General features: G+C 43.7%; 1 protein-coding gene across 1 annotated transcript in view; it reads left to right on the forward strand.

Moving 5' to 3' along the window:
* Positions 1–13,323, forward strand: part of GRM7 (glutamate metabotropic receptor 7) — a 229,659-nt gene that overhangs the window by 162,774 nt on the left and 53,562 nt on the right. Inside the window, exon 6 of the mRNA XM_068408860.1 lies at positions 7,817–8,017. Coding sequence (XP_068264961.1) covers positions 7,817–8,017 — 201 coding nt within the window. The remainder of the gene's footprint in view (positions 1–7,816; positions 8,018–13,323) is intronic.

The following is a 13,323-nucleotide window of genomic DNA, read 5'->3' on the forward strand; positions in this document are numbered from 1 at the left end:
CATCTTATTTTGTAAATACTGCAATGATCTTCAGGCTGCCTAAACATATCAATGACAACACCCGTGAGAGAGAAAAGTTGACTTTTTTTCCTGAAAAAATGTGATGTGCACACATTTAGGAGCAAACGAAGCGTGTTATGCACTAGCTTGCAAGTTGACTGGCTGTGTGCAACTCTTCCTAAACAAAATATTTTCCATGTAATATCAAATTGTCCAAGTATGCACTGTAGCTTAATGACCTCTATGCTTCCATTTCAAAAAGTTAATTTCATTTAGCGTTGTAGTACTTCAAAATATGTACACCTGAAATTCCTAAAAGAACCCTGCAACGGTTGGTTCAGCCAACACTAAACCAACCTTGAAGAGTTTATTCTTAAGGTAAACCAGCTGTATGGATTTCTACACTCTCTTATCTTTCAGAAATATATTTCTTAGAGTCACTTATATCTCTAGATGGCCAAGGTGATTTGCCAACAAAGCCCCGTGATTCAACTACTATCTTCTTGCTATTTACATACATATTCCTCATATTTACCCAAGTGCTCAAATGTAAAGATAGCTCCAATTTAGGCCTTCTAGTCGTTAAAAAGTGCTGCTTCTGTACATTTGCTTCATCACTGGCTTCGCTGGCAATTATTGCTGCAGGGAGCTTTCTCCATTTGCACGGCAGCATTATAAAGCTGTGAAGTGTCTGATTTACAGCGGTGGCGGCCAGCCTGGTGCCGATGGTTTATGGCTGTAGTACTTCAGCACTGGAATATAAATGAGACCTACTACGTATGTTTTAATAGGAATGTTGAATGCACAGAAAACACCTCAGGTGAGAAAATTAGGTCAGTTTTCTGATCTAAAATCTATTTCCTTAGATAAACATACACACCTGAGAACAGAACCTGTTACGGAGCATTGAATCAGTGTAACTGAGACAAAACAACATTGTCTGACAGATGGAAGTGGATGTAGCATCACAGAGCTCATTACATCAAGGCTTTTGTAAACCGCTGAATTATTATTATTGTTATGATCCTTGCTATGTAATATTGTTATTTCTGGCATTGGAATAACGAATTTTCAGGAGGACTTTCTGCTGCACTATGCTCCCTTAGGTTTTTACTTCAATACTTATGAGTGAAGACCAGTTACAGTACAGGGATTTTTTTGCTCCCCTAGATGAGGAGTATGTTGTGAAGCATTGTGAGACCCTGGTTTCCGAGGTTTGATTAGAGTGTTAGCTGGTTAGATGTGGTTAAAGCTGACTACATCTGCTGTCTGGGGGTTTTGGTGGTGTTACTAGAGCCACTCAGTATAGCTGTATCTCTGTGTCTGTATGTCTGCTGTTGCAGATGTCTGACTGCGGGTCAAGTGTGTACCAACTCAAGAAGAAAAAGCATTTCTGGTTAAAAAAGGCTTCCCTGCTTGTTATTGGCATAGAACAATTGGTCTGATTTCTGAATTTGTTGTGCAATATGAAGTTATCGCTCTTCATCAGAGCTGCAGGAGGCTGTGGAGCTATGCTGACACTGAAAGCTGCAGAGGAGATCAGGGAGAGGTTCCTCTGGCCATCAGAACTGAGGCAGAGACGGCATGCACCAGTGTTAGGGCGGTGGGGCTCTGCCCATCCTGGGCTGTGCTGCTGCCCTGGCTCTGCCAGCTCGCCATAGCCTGAAGGAGATGATGTATAGGCTGAAATTTTATCCTAGCGCAAAAGGATGTTCTTGTGTGGTTAGCAGTAGAAACTTGGAAGTTCATCTGCTTTCCCCAAGAACGTCCATGGGGATTGGATTGATGGTCTTGAGATAAAAGCTTTTGTCTGTAACGAGATCTGCTGAATTAGGATGGGCTGGATAGATGACTGTAACTACAGAGCTGTATTATTGGATCTTGTATTTCTTTGTAAAATGACAATACGTGGATTATATCGCAAAGAGGCCTGATTGTCATACTCTGCTTGCTTAAATTACAATATTTACTCTGGCATATTGTTAGTTTTTCTCAAGCTCTGGTACTCAGCTACTTTCAAATAAAGAGCTTATTTGGAAAGCCTTCAGACTACACCTCCTGTGTGCACAGTAGGGTCTGTACCATGAGTGAATACCCGAGGAGTAATAGCTCTGATCTTAGTTTGGAGAGCCCTGGACGTCCGTACGTGTCTGTTAAAGATGGATCCATTTGTTTTGTGCTGTTGTGCATGTTTCTGGAGTGCCATGAGTGGGGCCGTTGCAGCTGCACTGGCTGAGCTCTCTGCGCTGCATGGAGCTGGAGGAAGCTTCAGTGTCGTTATGAAATAGGATATATGGGCACTTACACACTTATAGGCTGATAATTGTAGCTGTTGCATCGTGGATGTCTCTCTGCTCACAGGCATCAGGCTTCTAATGATGCTAAATGTGCTGGAGGTGGATGAAGAGTCTATCTTTTTGTGTCAGCACTTAACCAGCTGCTGAATTCTAACTTGTACAAATAATAGCTACTTGTTTGATACTATGGGCATTCTGCAATCTTTAAATTAAATCTCTTGTTAATGATGACTATCACTGGCTTCTCAGCAGTACTATTATGTAAGTTCCTTTGAAAATGTGTTTAATCCTTCAGAAACTGAACCAATGTCTGAATTCATCTAATGTAAGCACCAATGAAGTGGAATTTTGATGTCTGTCTGGATTATATTCCATAAAAATTGTCCTTGCAACACTACTTATACATCATATCCCCTATATTATGTGATGATCAACGAGTCCAGAAAAATCAGCTGAAGGAGAGATGTTGAGAAAATGTCATGTGAAAAATGATGATGTCAGCTCCTTTTCCTTACAAGGAGGTGTTAAACGTTGCCTTTATGGAGGTGCAAAAAGTGACCAGGAGTTCTTAAACTTGCATTTCATTTCTATGTCACCTGAAGGAGCCTGCACAAGAGGACTTCTTTCTCTCTGTATTCTCACTGCTCTGCGTTTGGGGCTTTTTTCCCTCTCTTTGTTGTAGTATTTTTCTCTTGTGAAGATTTGCCTGAAGCAAGAGACCTAGCTGCTCAGTCTCTTGGGGATCATGATGATGAGCACTTGAGACTCTAGTAGGAAGCGAGGTTAAATTATTTGTCATCACCTTCAAACAGATCTTTTGGAAGCAAAAAAAAATGCTCATGTCAATAAATTGCTTTTGTGTTTCATCCTCTCCTGCCATCCGAAGGTACTCCGTTTCAAACCCACGGTACAAAAGTGCATTCTCTTGAAATCTCTTTGTGTGCATGTCTCTCAGATGTCAGCTACTTCATCGCTGCAGAAAATAATGTTATTGCGTGGCTCCGGAGGATCACCAAAAAAAAAAGGCAACCTTTAAAGAACAGGGGCATGTGAGAAGAACAGAAGATTCACGCGTCACAGTGGAAATGGGGTTTGTGTTTGCCTTCTCTGCCTTTTGGTGTCTTCTGACAGCATGGAGGGTCGCATGGTTTCTTGCTGCACCTGAGTTCACCTGTTGGTCCTTTCTCTTGCACCAAGCTGAGGCCTCCACCGTGTCCTAACGCAGCTGGGCTGGAGGATCAAGGCTGCCCCTTTGCTGGGAGGTGCACGCAGCACCGTGTTGCTGCTTTTATCTGTGAGAAGCTCATGACTTCGGTGGGTTTCCTTCTCTTCCAGGAATAATTAATAATTGAATTTGTGTATATGCATATATACAGGAGCTGTTCCTGAAGCACGTGGTGAGACTTTCTGCTTGGCTTCTTCAGCTAAACCTAAGAGGGCACAATATGTGCCGCACCAATGTTGAAGTTGGAATTAAAATTGTGCCCATCGCTGAGGTTTACCCCTGTCTGAAGATGGACTTCAGGCCTGATTTGCTGATCACTGAGTTACTGCAATGGTAGTTTGATGTAAACTAGAGGGAACACTGTTCAGTCAGGCCCATTCGTTTGGATATTTTTATTTTATTTTCAGTGTTGAGGTCTTCGCAGGTTCTTTGCCAGTTCAAATTTGGGCTAAACTTCTAATTGCCATAGTCTCTTTAGAAGGTAACTCAGGCTGTGTTTCTGTGAAGGATTGCACACTCTTGTCCTTGTGTAAGTCCTTGCATGGTTTCTGGGTGGGTAGCTACTTTTGACTCCGTACCTGGACTTGCCTGTACACAAGTTCTCGATGTTTAGTGCTCAACTAAATGGCTGTTTTCAGTAGGGGAAAGGATTCTTGTCACTGGAAATTCTATTAAGTTTTTCAGATTTTTATTATTTTCATACTTGGACACTGTTAACATTGCTCTTGGTTTTTTAAGGGGATTTTGCTCGTGTTCCTTTCACAGACATCTTCACTGCTAAAGGTTTTCTTTCTGCTGTGCATTTGGCCAACCATACTTCTGGAATTTAATATGCCTAATTAGTACTGTTTGCGTGCAGCATTTCAATCCCAGATCCACTTCCCTTGGCACGCCTCTCTGCTGCATTGCTAATTTGGTTATGGAGCTGGGCTGAAACCACTTAAAAGCCTTTTCCCTGTCAGGGCCTGGAAATGTAATAAGGTCTGTAATTAATGAGGGGGGGAGTGAAATAATGAAAAGGACTGTACACAGATCTTCACCGTCTGGAAGCTCTCTTACCCTGCTGAATTATTTGCAGGATTTCAACATTTCCAGTGTAGCTGAGATTTAAAATTGGGGTGTGTTGGTAGAGGATATCTCAAACATAATTCATAGGGTGAGTGGATCAGACCTCAATGGTGCAGTTTGGTAATTAGGGAGAGAAACAAAGGGGGAAAAGTGTAGATAATTAAATATGCTTACCTAGGGGGATTAGATATTTGCTTATCTTCAAGCAAATCACTTGTAGACACATTTAGACATTCTTTGTGCTTGTAGAATTTCCATAAGAAGGTGGTGATCTCTCCGTGCTTATTCGTAATTCTGGCCCACCACCTCTCAACTCAAAGGTGAAGGATTGTTTGGGACTGGTGGGTATTTGGTGATGTAGGTCAGTTCCTCTTGTGGGTGTCTAATGAAACATAGAAAATAAGCTGCTATAGTGCAGAAGTCACAGAAAGTGGGATTTTTCCTAGACCTTGTTGACTTGTAACAAGTTAATTGAAGTCATTGGGTGGTAACTACACCCTCACTGGTGGATTGGGAGCCACATTGTTGGACTGTACACTGTGTGTGTATATATACACACACTGTTTATGTACACAAAAGTGTGTATATATTTTACGTATATTTATAACTAAATCCTATAGTTATATAAATATATTAATTGTAATATATTTAATAATCATACTTTAAATATACATTTAATAAATATTTGTATGTAATTATACATTTATTGAGAGAGAAAGCATGATGTGTCTGTATTTATAGAAAGGGCTGCCAGCACCAGAACTGTGTAAACTTTCTAGATGAAGTCACCTTGAGGGTAGGAGAAGGGGTGAGACATATGAGCAGAATTTATTGCAAACTGTCTGGATCTCCATGCCGAGTGTGACTTGCGGGAGAGGCCTGCAGCTCCACTGTGCCTTTCTTTTACGAGCTGCAAAAAACTTGGAAAACTTTGCTCATAGGCTGGCTAGAAAATGATTCAGCCTGATAGACAGTGCCCCAGGGGAAGCCAGGCTGGAGGAGACCTGGGCTGGCCCTGGACAAGGGGGGCTGGTGCCTGCAAGTCTGCTGTTCGTTAGTGCAGGAGGGAGAGGTACAAACATGTTCGCTGGGCAGCAATGGGAAAATGCCCTTCTTGCCTCTCTTGAAAATCACTAGTTCTCACAGTCATTAACAACTTCATTTCCTTTCCTTATTGGTATCAACCAGCTAATTTAAATTCACTCATCCCTGTTTCTAATTAAGGATGTTAACAAAGGAATTTTCCCCACTTGTATCCTCCAACCGAGCATTTGCTTTGATTGAAGGTCTCTAAAATATTTGCAAGAGATGACTCTGAGGGCTGGTTTCTTGCAGCTCCTGGCAGTACCCAGACCTGCAGGTACTGCAGGAAGGTGATCAAGACCGATGCTATGTTAGAAAGGTGTGATGCTGCAGGTGGAGCAAGTGGTGTTGCTCTTGGAAAATAATAGATTGCACTTCTGCTGCTTTCATCGTGCAGCTCAGAGCACTTCACAAGCAGTAATTACATTTCATGAAACCCTGCTGAGATAGGTAGGTGTAATCAGACATTCTGCAGCTGGCCAGATTGAATCATGCAGGTGTTACTTGGCCAAGGTAAAACAAGACGTTCGTGGACAATTTCAGGAAAAAAAAATCAATCAAAGATTCCTGACTCTTCACCTGGTGTGCCTTGCTTGAGGCTCTGAAAATACTGTTTGGTTTGCTGCTTAATTGCAGAGGCACCCAGTTATCAGTTCATGCAACCATAAAAGCAAGAAGGCCACCTTGTTGCTTGGGTTTGCAGTCACGTTACCAGGTTACATATTTGTCCTGGTTTATGGGGATAAAATTATAGCATCCCTTTTCTGTTCCACCCTGTTTCAGTGTGTGGCCAGCTGTGGGCTGGTGATCAAGGCCATGAGCAGTTAAACCCAGGGCAGCTGCCCCAGGCTGGCCCACAGGTGTATTCTATAATATTAATGTCATGTTCACTATAAATGGGAAAGCTGCTGGGGATGGGGGGCTCTTTGCTCTGTTCTCCTCTCCCTCCTTCCTCCTCTCTTCTCAACGGTTACTATCCCTGGAGGGACTTGCCACCACTCTATGAGCTAAGTATAATTTTGTGTGTTTTGTGTTAGCATTGATATTGGTTCTCTTATTTTATTAAATCTGTTTAAATTTCAGCCCGTGAGTCTCCCTCCTTTTCCCAGTTCCCTTCCTCGGTTGGAAAGGGGAGATTGGGTGAGAGAACAACTGGTTATTGTTTAGCCCTGGGTGCGGGCTGAACAGAGACAATTTTCCTCTCAAGTCTGAGAGGGAGAAAATGGTTAAGGCACGAGCCTGACACATAAAATATTTAGATTCACCTCCTTTGTCACTGCTTTTGAGTTATTTTGGCTCTTTGTGGTTTGATTTCTGTGTTTCGATTTTCCATCTGCAAAGTGCCTCCCTTCTCTCAGGCGTTTCATGCCTTGGCCTGTGGGATGAGGGGAGCTCCGAGGGTCTGTAGCCACGAACACGCTGGGTGCTGCGGCAGTCAAGGAATGACTTTCAAAGCGCTGCTTTCCCCCCCGTTGCAGTTGGGATGACATTAAGCGTTTGGATTCCTTAAGTTCTCGCCTGCTAAAATATTTTAAAGGCAATCAGCAGATTCTGAAGGACGTCTGAGTCCCTGCAGGTTGGGGAGAAGGGGGGGTGCGCAGTTAACACAAACATCGTGAGCTTCCCGAGGTGCCGTTAATAGCAGGCATGTTCGCGTGATTCTCTGGAGCACCCATCTGAAGTGGTTCGTTCTTCCCTCAGTCTGGCTCTGTCTTTCACTTAGAGACTGGGATTTGCAACAGAACAAAACATCAGACTTTAAAATACCAGCTGTGCTTTATTTTAACTGCTTTCTTCTTCCGAAGGCGTGCTTTGGGAGCATGCGGAGCCTGGTGTTTGCTCTCTCTAAGGTGGTCCCTGTAGGTTAGAGTTTCAAGTTTGTGATTGTGGTAGGATTTGTTTCTCTGGATTACGGCAGAATAACTTGCAAGAAGAAGTTTTGGTGATTCTACTATCAAGAAAGAAGGTTTGGGTTTGGTTTAATTGGTAAAACCATAATGGAAATGTTTTGTTGTGTTGACTAAAACATGCAGTTCTTTAAATGTGCTCCGAGAGGATTCATCTGTATTTGATATCAGGAAAATACTCTTCCTTACTGTCCTCTGTGTGTGTGTATGTGTGTGCGTTTGTTTTTGATGTGCAGGACAGGAGAGAATCGGCAAGGACTCCCACTACGAGCAGGAGGGGAAGGTGCAGTTCGTCATCGACGCTGTGTACGCCATGGCGCACGCGCTCCACCACATGAGCAAGGACCTCTGCGCCGACTACCCGGGGGTCTGCCCCGAGATGGAGCACGCGGGAGGCAAAAAGCTGCTCAAGTACATACGCAGCGTTAACTTCAACGGTGAGCTCAGCCTGCTGCTTCGCCAGCATATTTACCCCTGTGGCTTTTTTTCCAGTTAATTTCACTTTATACTTTTTTCCATTCAATGCAGATCAAGACTTTTTTTATTGTTTTGCTAGAGTTAGTTTGCTAAACAGAAGACCATGTTTGTTTAGTATCTATTTGAAAACACCATGTTTTAGCCAAGGCAAATAGGCTACTACTGTCCAAAGACAGCAATCGCTGCTGCTATTTTAGGACACCTTCCAGAAGACTGATTTCCTATGGGAGAAAGAGCTGGGTAAAAGCCTGAGCTTGTCTCTGCCTAAATATGCCTGTTGAAACCCCAGAAGTTTGTTAGCATAACACATGATTTTTCCTCTTTGTTTATATTGTTTCCTGAACTTGGTGAAAACTGACTGCCTGCAGCGCTGGTACCCTGAGGACAGCTAAAGGGCAGAACCAAGTGGTTTAGGCAGAGCAGTTACTCCAACCTTGATTCCTCTAGTGGGACTTCAGGGGAGATGGAACATCCTGAGAATGTGGATGGGAGAATTTTATCTCTTTGCTTATCGTTTACCCACCTGCACTTCCCAAGTGTGGCAGTGATGGCTGCAATACCAGCCCTCTGTTTCATACAGTACAACGGGCATTCGTGTATTTTTCTCTTCACTGCAGTGTGTGAATATCAGCAAAATTTCCTTGCCTATATATGTTTTACTCTGATTTTATTAGTTTCATTAACAAACATTCATCTGCAGCCAGCCCAGAGGCACCAGAGCAGATCACTTACAGCAGGTAATATTACAGCATAATATTCCCCTTCATAAACCTTGCTAATGTACTTACCAGGAGGTCTTACTGCTCTTGCCCTAGCTGTGTGTACGATAGAGATCCGAGATTTAACCAGGAGGTAGACCTCCAAATCCATATTTAGAACAGATTTGGGGAAGTACTGAAAAAATATCCTTGTGCAATGTACGAGGCAGCCAGGGCTGTCGCTGCCTGGGAAGAGGTTTGTGTAAGCGGCACGGCCTCGGTGGGCAGCCTGGGAGGCGTTCCCTGCTGCGATCTGCTAATAAACATTGTTATTAATAAACTTAACAAACCCCACACATAGCCAATAGGACCTGAGAGATTTAAAGGTAGGAACACAGATGGTGTTTCATGGTCAAGCTTGGTCGTTTGTGCCAAGAATATTTTTCCTTCCTGTATAAATCATCTTATAAACAGCAAGGTGAATATGAGGAGATTGTAATTTCTTTCCTTGAAGCAGTGTTAACTACTGCCAGGAGCACATTTTGAGATGAATGATCTGAGAAGGTCTGAAGAGTTCTACTTTCCTCACTTTGGGAGGTTAATTATAAAGGACAAAGCTCCTGCAGAAGTGGTGCAGCATTCATGTGCAGTGTTGCACTTGGGCCTTTTAGTGCTGGAAAGCAGCTCATACATGGTCACCTTCTGGCAGTTCTTGCATATAAAGATGGTGAGCGGGCATTTAATCATTTTAATAGAGCTGGGAAATAATTTATGAGAAATTGGGTGTCCAGCTAATGCTGCCTACTGTCCAGCTCCAAGAATTGCTTTGCACCAACTTTGGTTTCCTTACTAGGGCTTCCTTGGTCAGGCTTTTAAAAGATGACTTTTTCCCCTCCCTTTGTGATTGCTTTTCATGGCCATATGGTGGTTTTCTTTGCTTATAGCCATGGAACTCCTGTCCAGCACAGGGACTGAAGGAGTGGTTTGCTTTTGAGCATGGGAAGGAGAGCGGTGGCAAAACTGAGACAGCTTTAAACCTCTTCAGTTTCTCTTGGCTGTCTGGGTGTAGGCGTTTTCCATGGGAAAAGAACCAACTCTCTTTAAGGTTCATTATCCAGGGGCAGAGTTTAGCTTTTTCTTGTAATAATCATGGTGCATAACTGCACATGTGTTTGTGTGCCCAGGCTCCATGTTCCGCTGCGACCCTCCTGGGGCTCATTCCTCGAGCTGTGCAAAGATGCTCTGAAGCCAGTTTCTTCTCAGTATTCTGTAAAAGTAAATTCCCAGAATTGCTGTGGATTGGTTCAGTCTTCCTAGTGGCACAGGGTGAATAACAATCACATAACTCACCAAATGGATGAGGCCAGCTGAAAAATGCAGAGGGATGAGGGAATGGAAGAAGCAACGAGAGAGGCTTTGGCTGGTCTGGGTGCTGTATTCCTGGTGATAAAGCCTGGGAGCCCCTGGGACACGGGTGCTGGTGCCTACGTGTTCCTCAGCCATCACGTCATGGCTGGGAGGGCAGGGGCAGAGGAATGCACTGCTGGGCTTGCGTCAACTGTCTTGGTTTTAGCCTTGATCCTAACCTGCTCTTCCCTGAGGCGCCGGTGCAGCCGTGCAACTCCATCTCGTGAAGGTTAGGACCTGGAAAGCAATATTTAGTCTATGCTTAAAATCCTGTTCTCTGAGAACTCTACCTAAATTTGTAGTAAAATCAGGAAGCAGAGCAGTGGGAGTGCTTTGTCCGAACTGTGTGCCAGAGAGAAGAAATGTCGCCCATTTTCAAGCATCCTGAACCCGTAAGCTTGGGATCCTCTTTGCGTGTAACAGATCTCCTTGTCACTGTGCAGCTGAAATCATCCTGTCTGTACCTGCTTTTGGAGTCTTTTCTTCCTTGCAAAGGTAATTGCTTTCATGCAGAAAGAGCTCAAGCAACACTTTAATGAAGAGAGACCGGATTTGTACTAGGAGCTGAGTATGAATTTTGATATCATCACACTACCTTGAGGAAAAAAAGGCCCAAGATATGGAAAACTTAAAACCCCAAGTGCTTATGCAGTGAGATTCTGAAAATCTCAAAGTGCAAAGTGGTTGTATTTTTGCCAGTGAAAAAGCTAAAGGCTCTGTTTGTACGAGCCCTTCAGGTCCTCAAACTGCAGTAAATGTGAACTGAATAATAAAGCAGCACCTCAGCTGGTTACACGTGTCTAGCACCCTGTCCTTCTCCTGTTAATTCATTTCGCATCTTGTGGTGGTGAAGAGATTGAAATCCTACGAATTCAGTCAGATCATGTCTCTGAACACATCCTGCAGGTGACAGGGCGTCATGTACCCTGTGTCTGTGTAGTGAGCAGGCAGCTTATTTGTTGGGAACTGAAGATGAATTCAATTGTCATAGCCTCTGAATGAGCAAGAAGCTGCAGTCTAGAGGCTAATACTCGGTTTCTGAAGTGCTCGTGGGGCTGAGAAAAATTCTTGCAGATTTAATAGAAGGAAAATAAATCCTAAATTATCAAAAAACATCTAAACCACCAAGTGTTTTAATAATCAAGAAGTCAAATAACAAATAGGACAATACTGTTTCTTCTCTGTAATGATGTTTTCATGCATTACTTTTATTATTTTCATAAGTGCACAAAGGAACTTGGATTGCAAGTGGAGATTGAAATGCTGGAGCAATCTAAACCAGGACTGACAGGTCTCTACAGACCGATGGTACAAAAAGAGCACCAAAGCATGCACCAGAGCCCACACAGAGGTTAAGGAAGGCTTGCACTTACTAAGCAAATCCTTGGCCAGGAATCCAATTACTCCAACTTCAAAGTCAGGACATGGGATACTTCTGCTTGACTTATGACCCGAGATTATCGGTTCTTTGCGTTTCTGTAGATATTTGCCTTCCCTGCAGATCCCACTCTTTTTACAGCTTTTTTCCTGTGTAATTTTAACGTGTAAATGGCGATGTACCTGAAAATAGCAACAGGTGTTTGCTACTATCAAGTACCCATATCCATGCATGAGGTCAATGTCCCAAGGGACTGGGCCTTTAGGGGCCTCTGGAGGTGACCAAGCAGACAATGCTCTATCGTGCCGCGTTGCTGTGGAGCCTGCAGCCCTGTAGCATCCAAGTGCATCCACTGATCTTAAATTTTTAATGCCAGAACCATCTGCAGGCAGGCGGGCAACCTGCTCTGGGTGCCCAGCCAGGGGATGGAGACGCTTGGCTCTACTTCATGCACCATGCTGGGGTGGCCGTGGCGTAGCTAGGAGGGTTCTGGGTGGCGTTCCTGATGGCCCATGAAGGTGACAGTAGCTGTGCTCTTGGCTGCTTCCCTGCAGCCTATAGAAGACTTTGAGGCAGCAGAGTTTGTCTCGGCACTGTTGACTTTGGCATGGCCGTGATGACGGCGTCCGCTCTCAGTCTGCCTCCTGCCCTACAGACATGGACCCTTCTTCATGCCCGTGCTGGGGTTTTGTCAGGGTGTGGGGAATCCACAAATGTCTGCGTTTCATTTTGGGAGCCTCACTTGAGCTCCTATACTTTGAATTGTACTTTTTTGTCAGCTCTGACAAAACCGAGCTTAACTGCTAATATACAGCCTTTAAGAGTCGTGATGAGCTAAATCCCATTTACCGTTTGTGCTGACTTTCCGACGGAGCCCAGGAATTACAGCCATTTCTCCTTATTCACTTTAAGTGTTTTCACTCTAAATGTATTCTGGCTACATTAATCTGTAATGACAATTAAATATCTGCCTAGTGCTCATAAGGAACCAGTGAGGGGAGATTTCAGTGGAAGATTTTCTGTACCAGCCTTTGAACTGAATCTCTATCTGATCTCAGAGGATTGTAGGATAGATGGGAAATAATTTACCAGGGCTAGGATGGAAACTATGCTAATTCACTCCTTCAAATCTTTTTTTCACTCACTGGAATTCAATGAAGAATGGGAATCATGAAGAAAACCATAATCTTAAAGTTCAGTGCTACAACAGGAGAGATTTTTCATTGCTTTAGGGAAAATAAAAGTTACGCAGGAGGAGGAAGCTTTGAATATAGATATGCTGGAGTATTGTCATAATCTTCAGTCTTGACACAATATTACTCTACCCTACGGAAACCCATTTAAATGTATCTTGAAGTAAATGTCACCCTTGAAGTTTTCACCTAGAGATCTGAGGAAATGCGACGCTGCTTTGGATTCTCATCTAAGAAAGGGTTCATATCTAATGCTGTGGTAATTGAAATGCAGATGCTCTGGTGAGAACTCACCTGAGGATTGGGACTCGTCTGTCCCGTCGCTCAGCTGTCGGTGCACCTCCAGGCTGCCGGCTGGCTTTGCTCAGCACCAGGCACAAAGGAAGGGGTGTGGGGGTACCCTTGCCTTGCTGCTTGCCCTGCACTTCCTTGCCCATGTTAGCCACCTTAGTACATGGCAAATAAAGTTTTCAAATTCAGGGTCCTGATCCTGAATTATTCCTGACTGAGAATACTTTTCAGCCTGTGTCAGTGTCATAGAGCCTAAATAAGGGAGTACACAAGCAACAGTCTTCCCATAGCTTAGTCTG

Source organism: Nyctibius grandis, chromosome 10, assembly GCF_013368605.1.
Source record: "Nyctibius grandis isolate bNycGra1 chromosome 10, bNycGra1.pri, whole genome shotgun sequence".
In the NCBI taxonomy this organism is placed as follows: domain Eukaryota; kingdom Metazoa; phylum Chordata; class Aves; order Nyctibiiformes; family Nyctibiidae; genus Nyctibius; species Nyctibius grandis.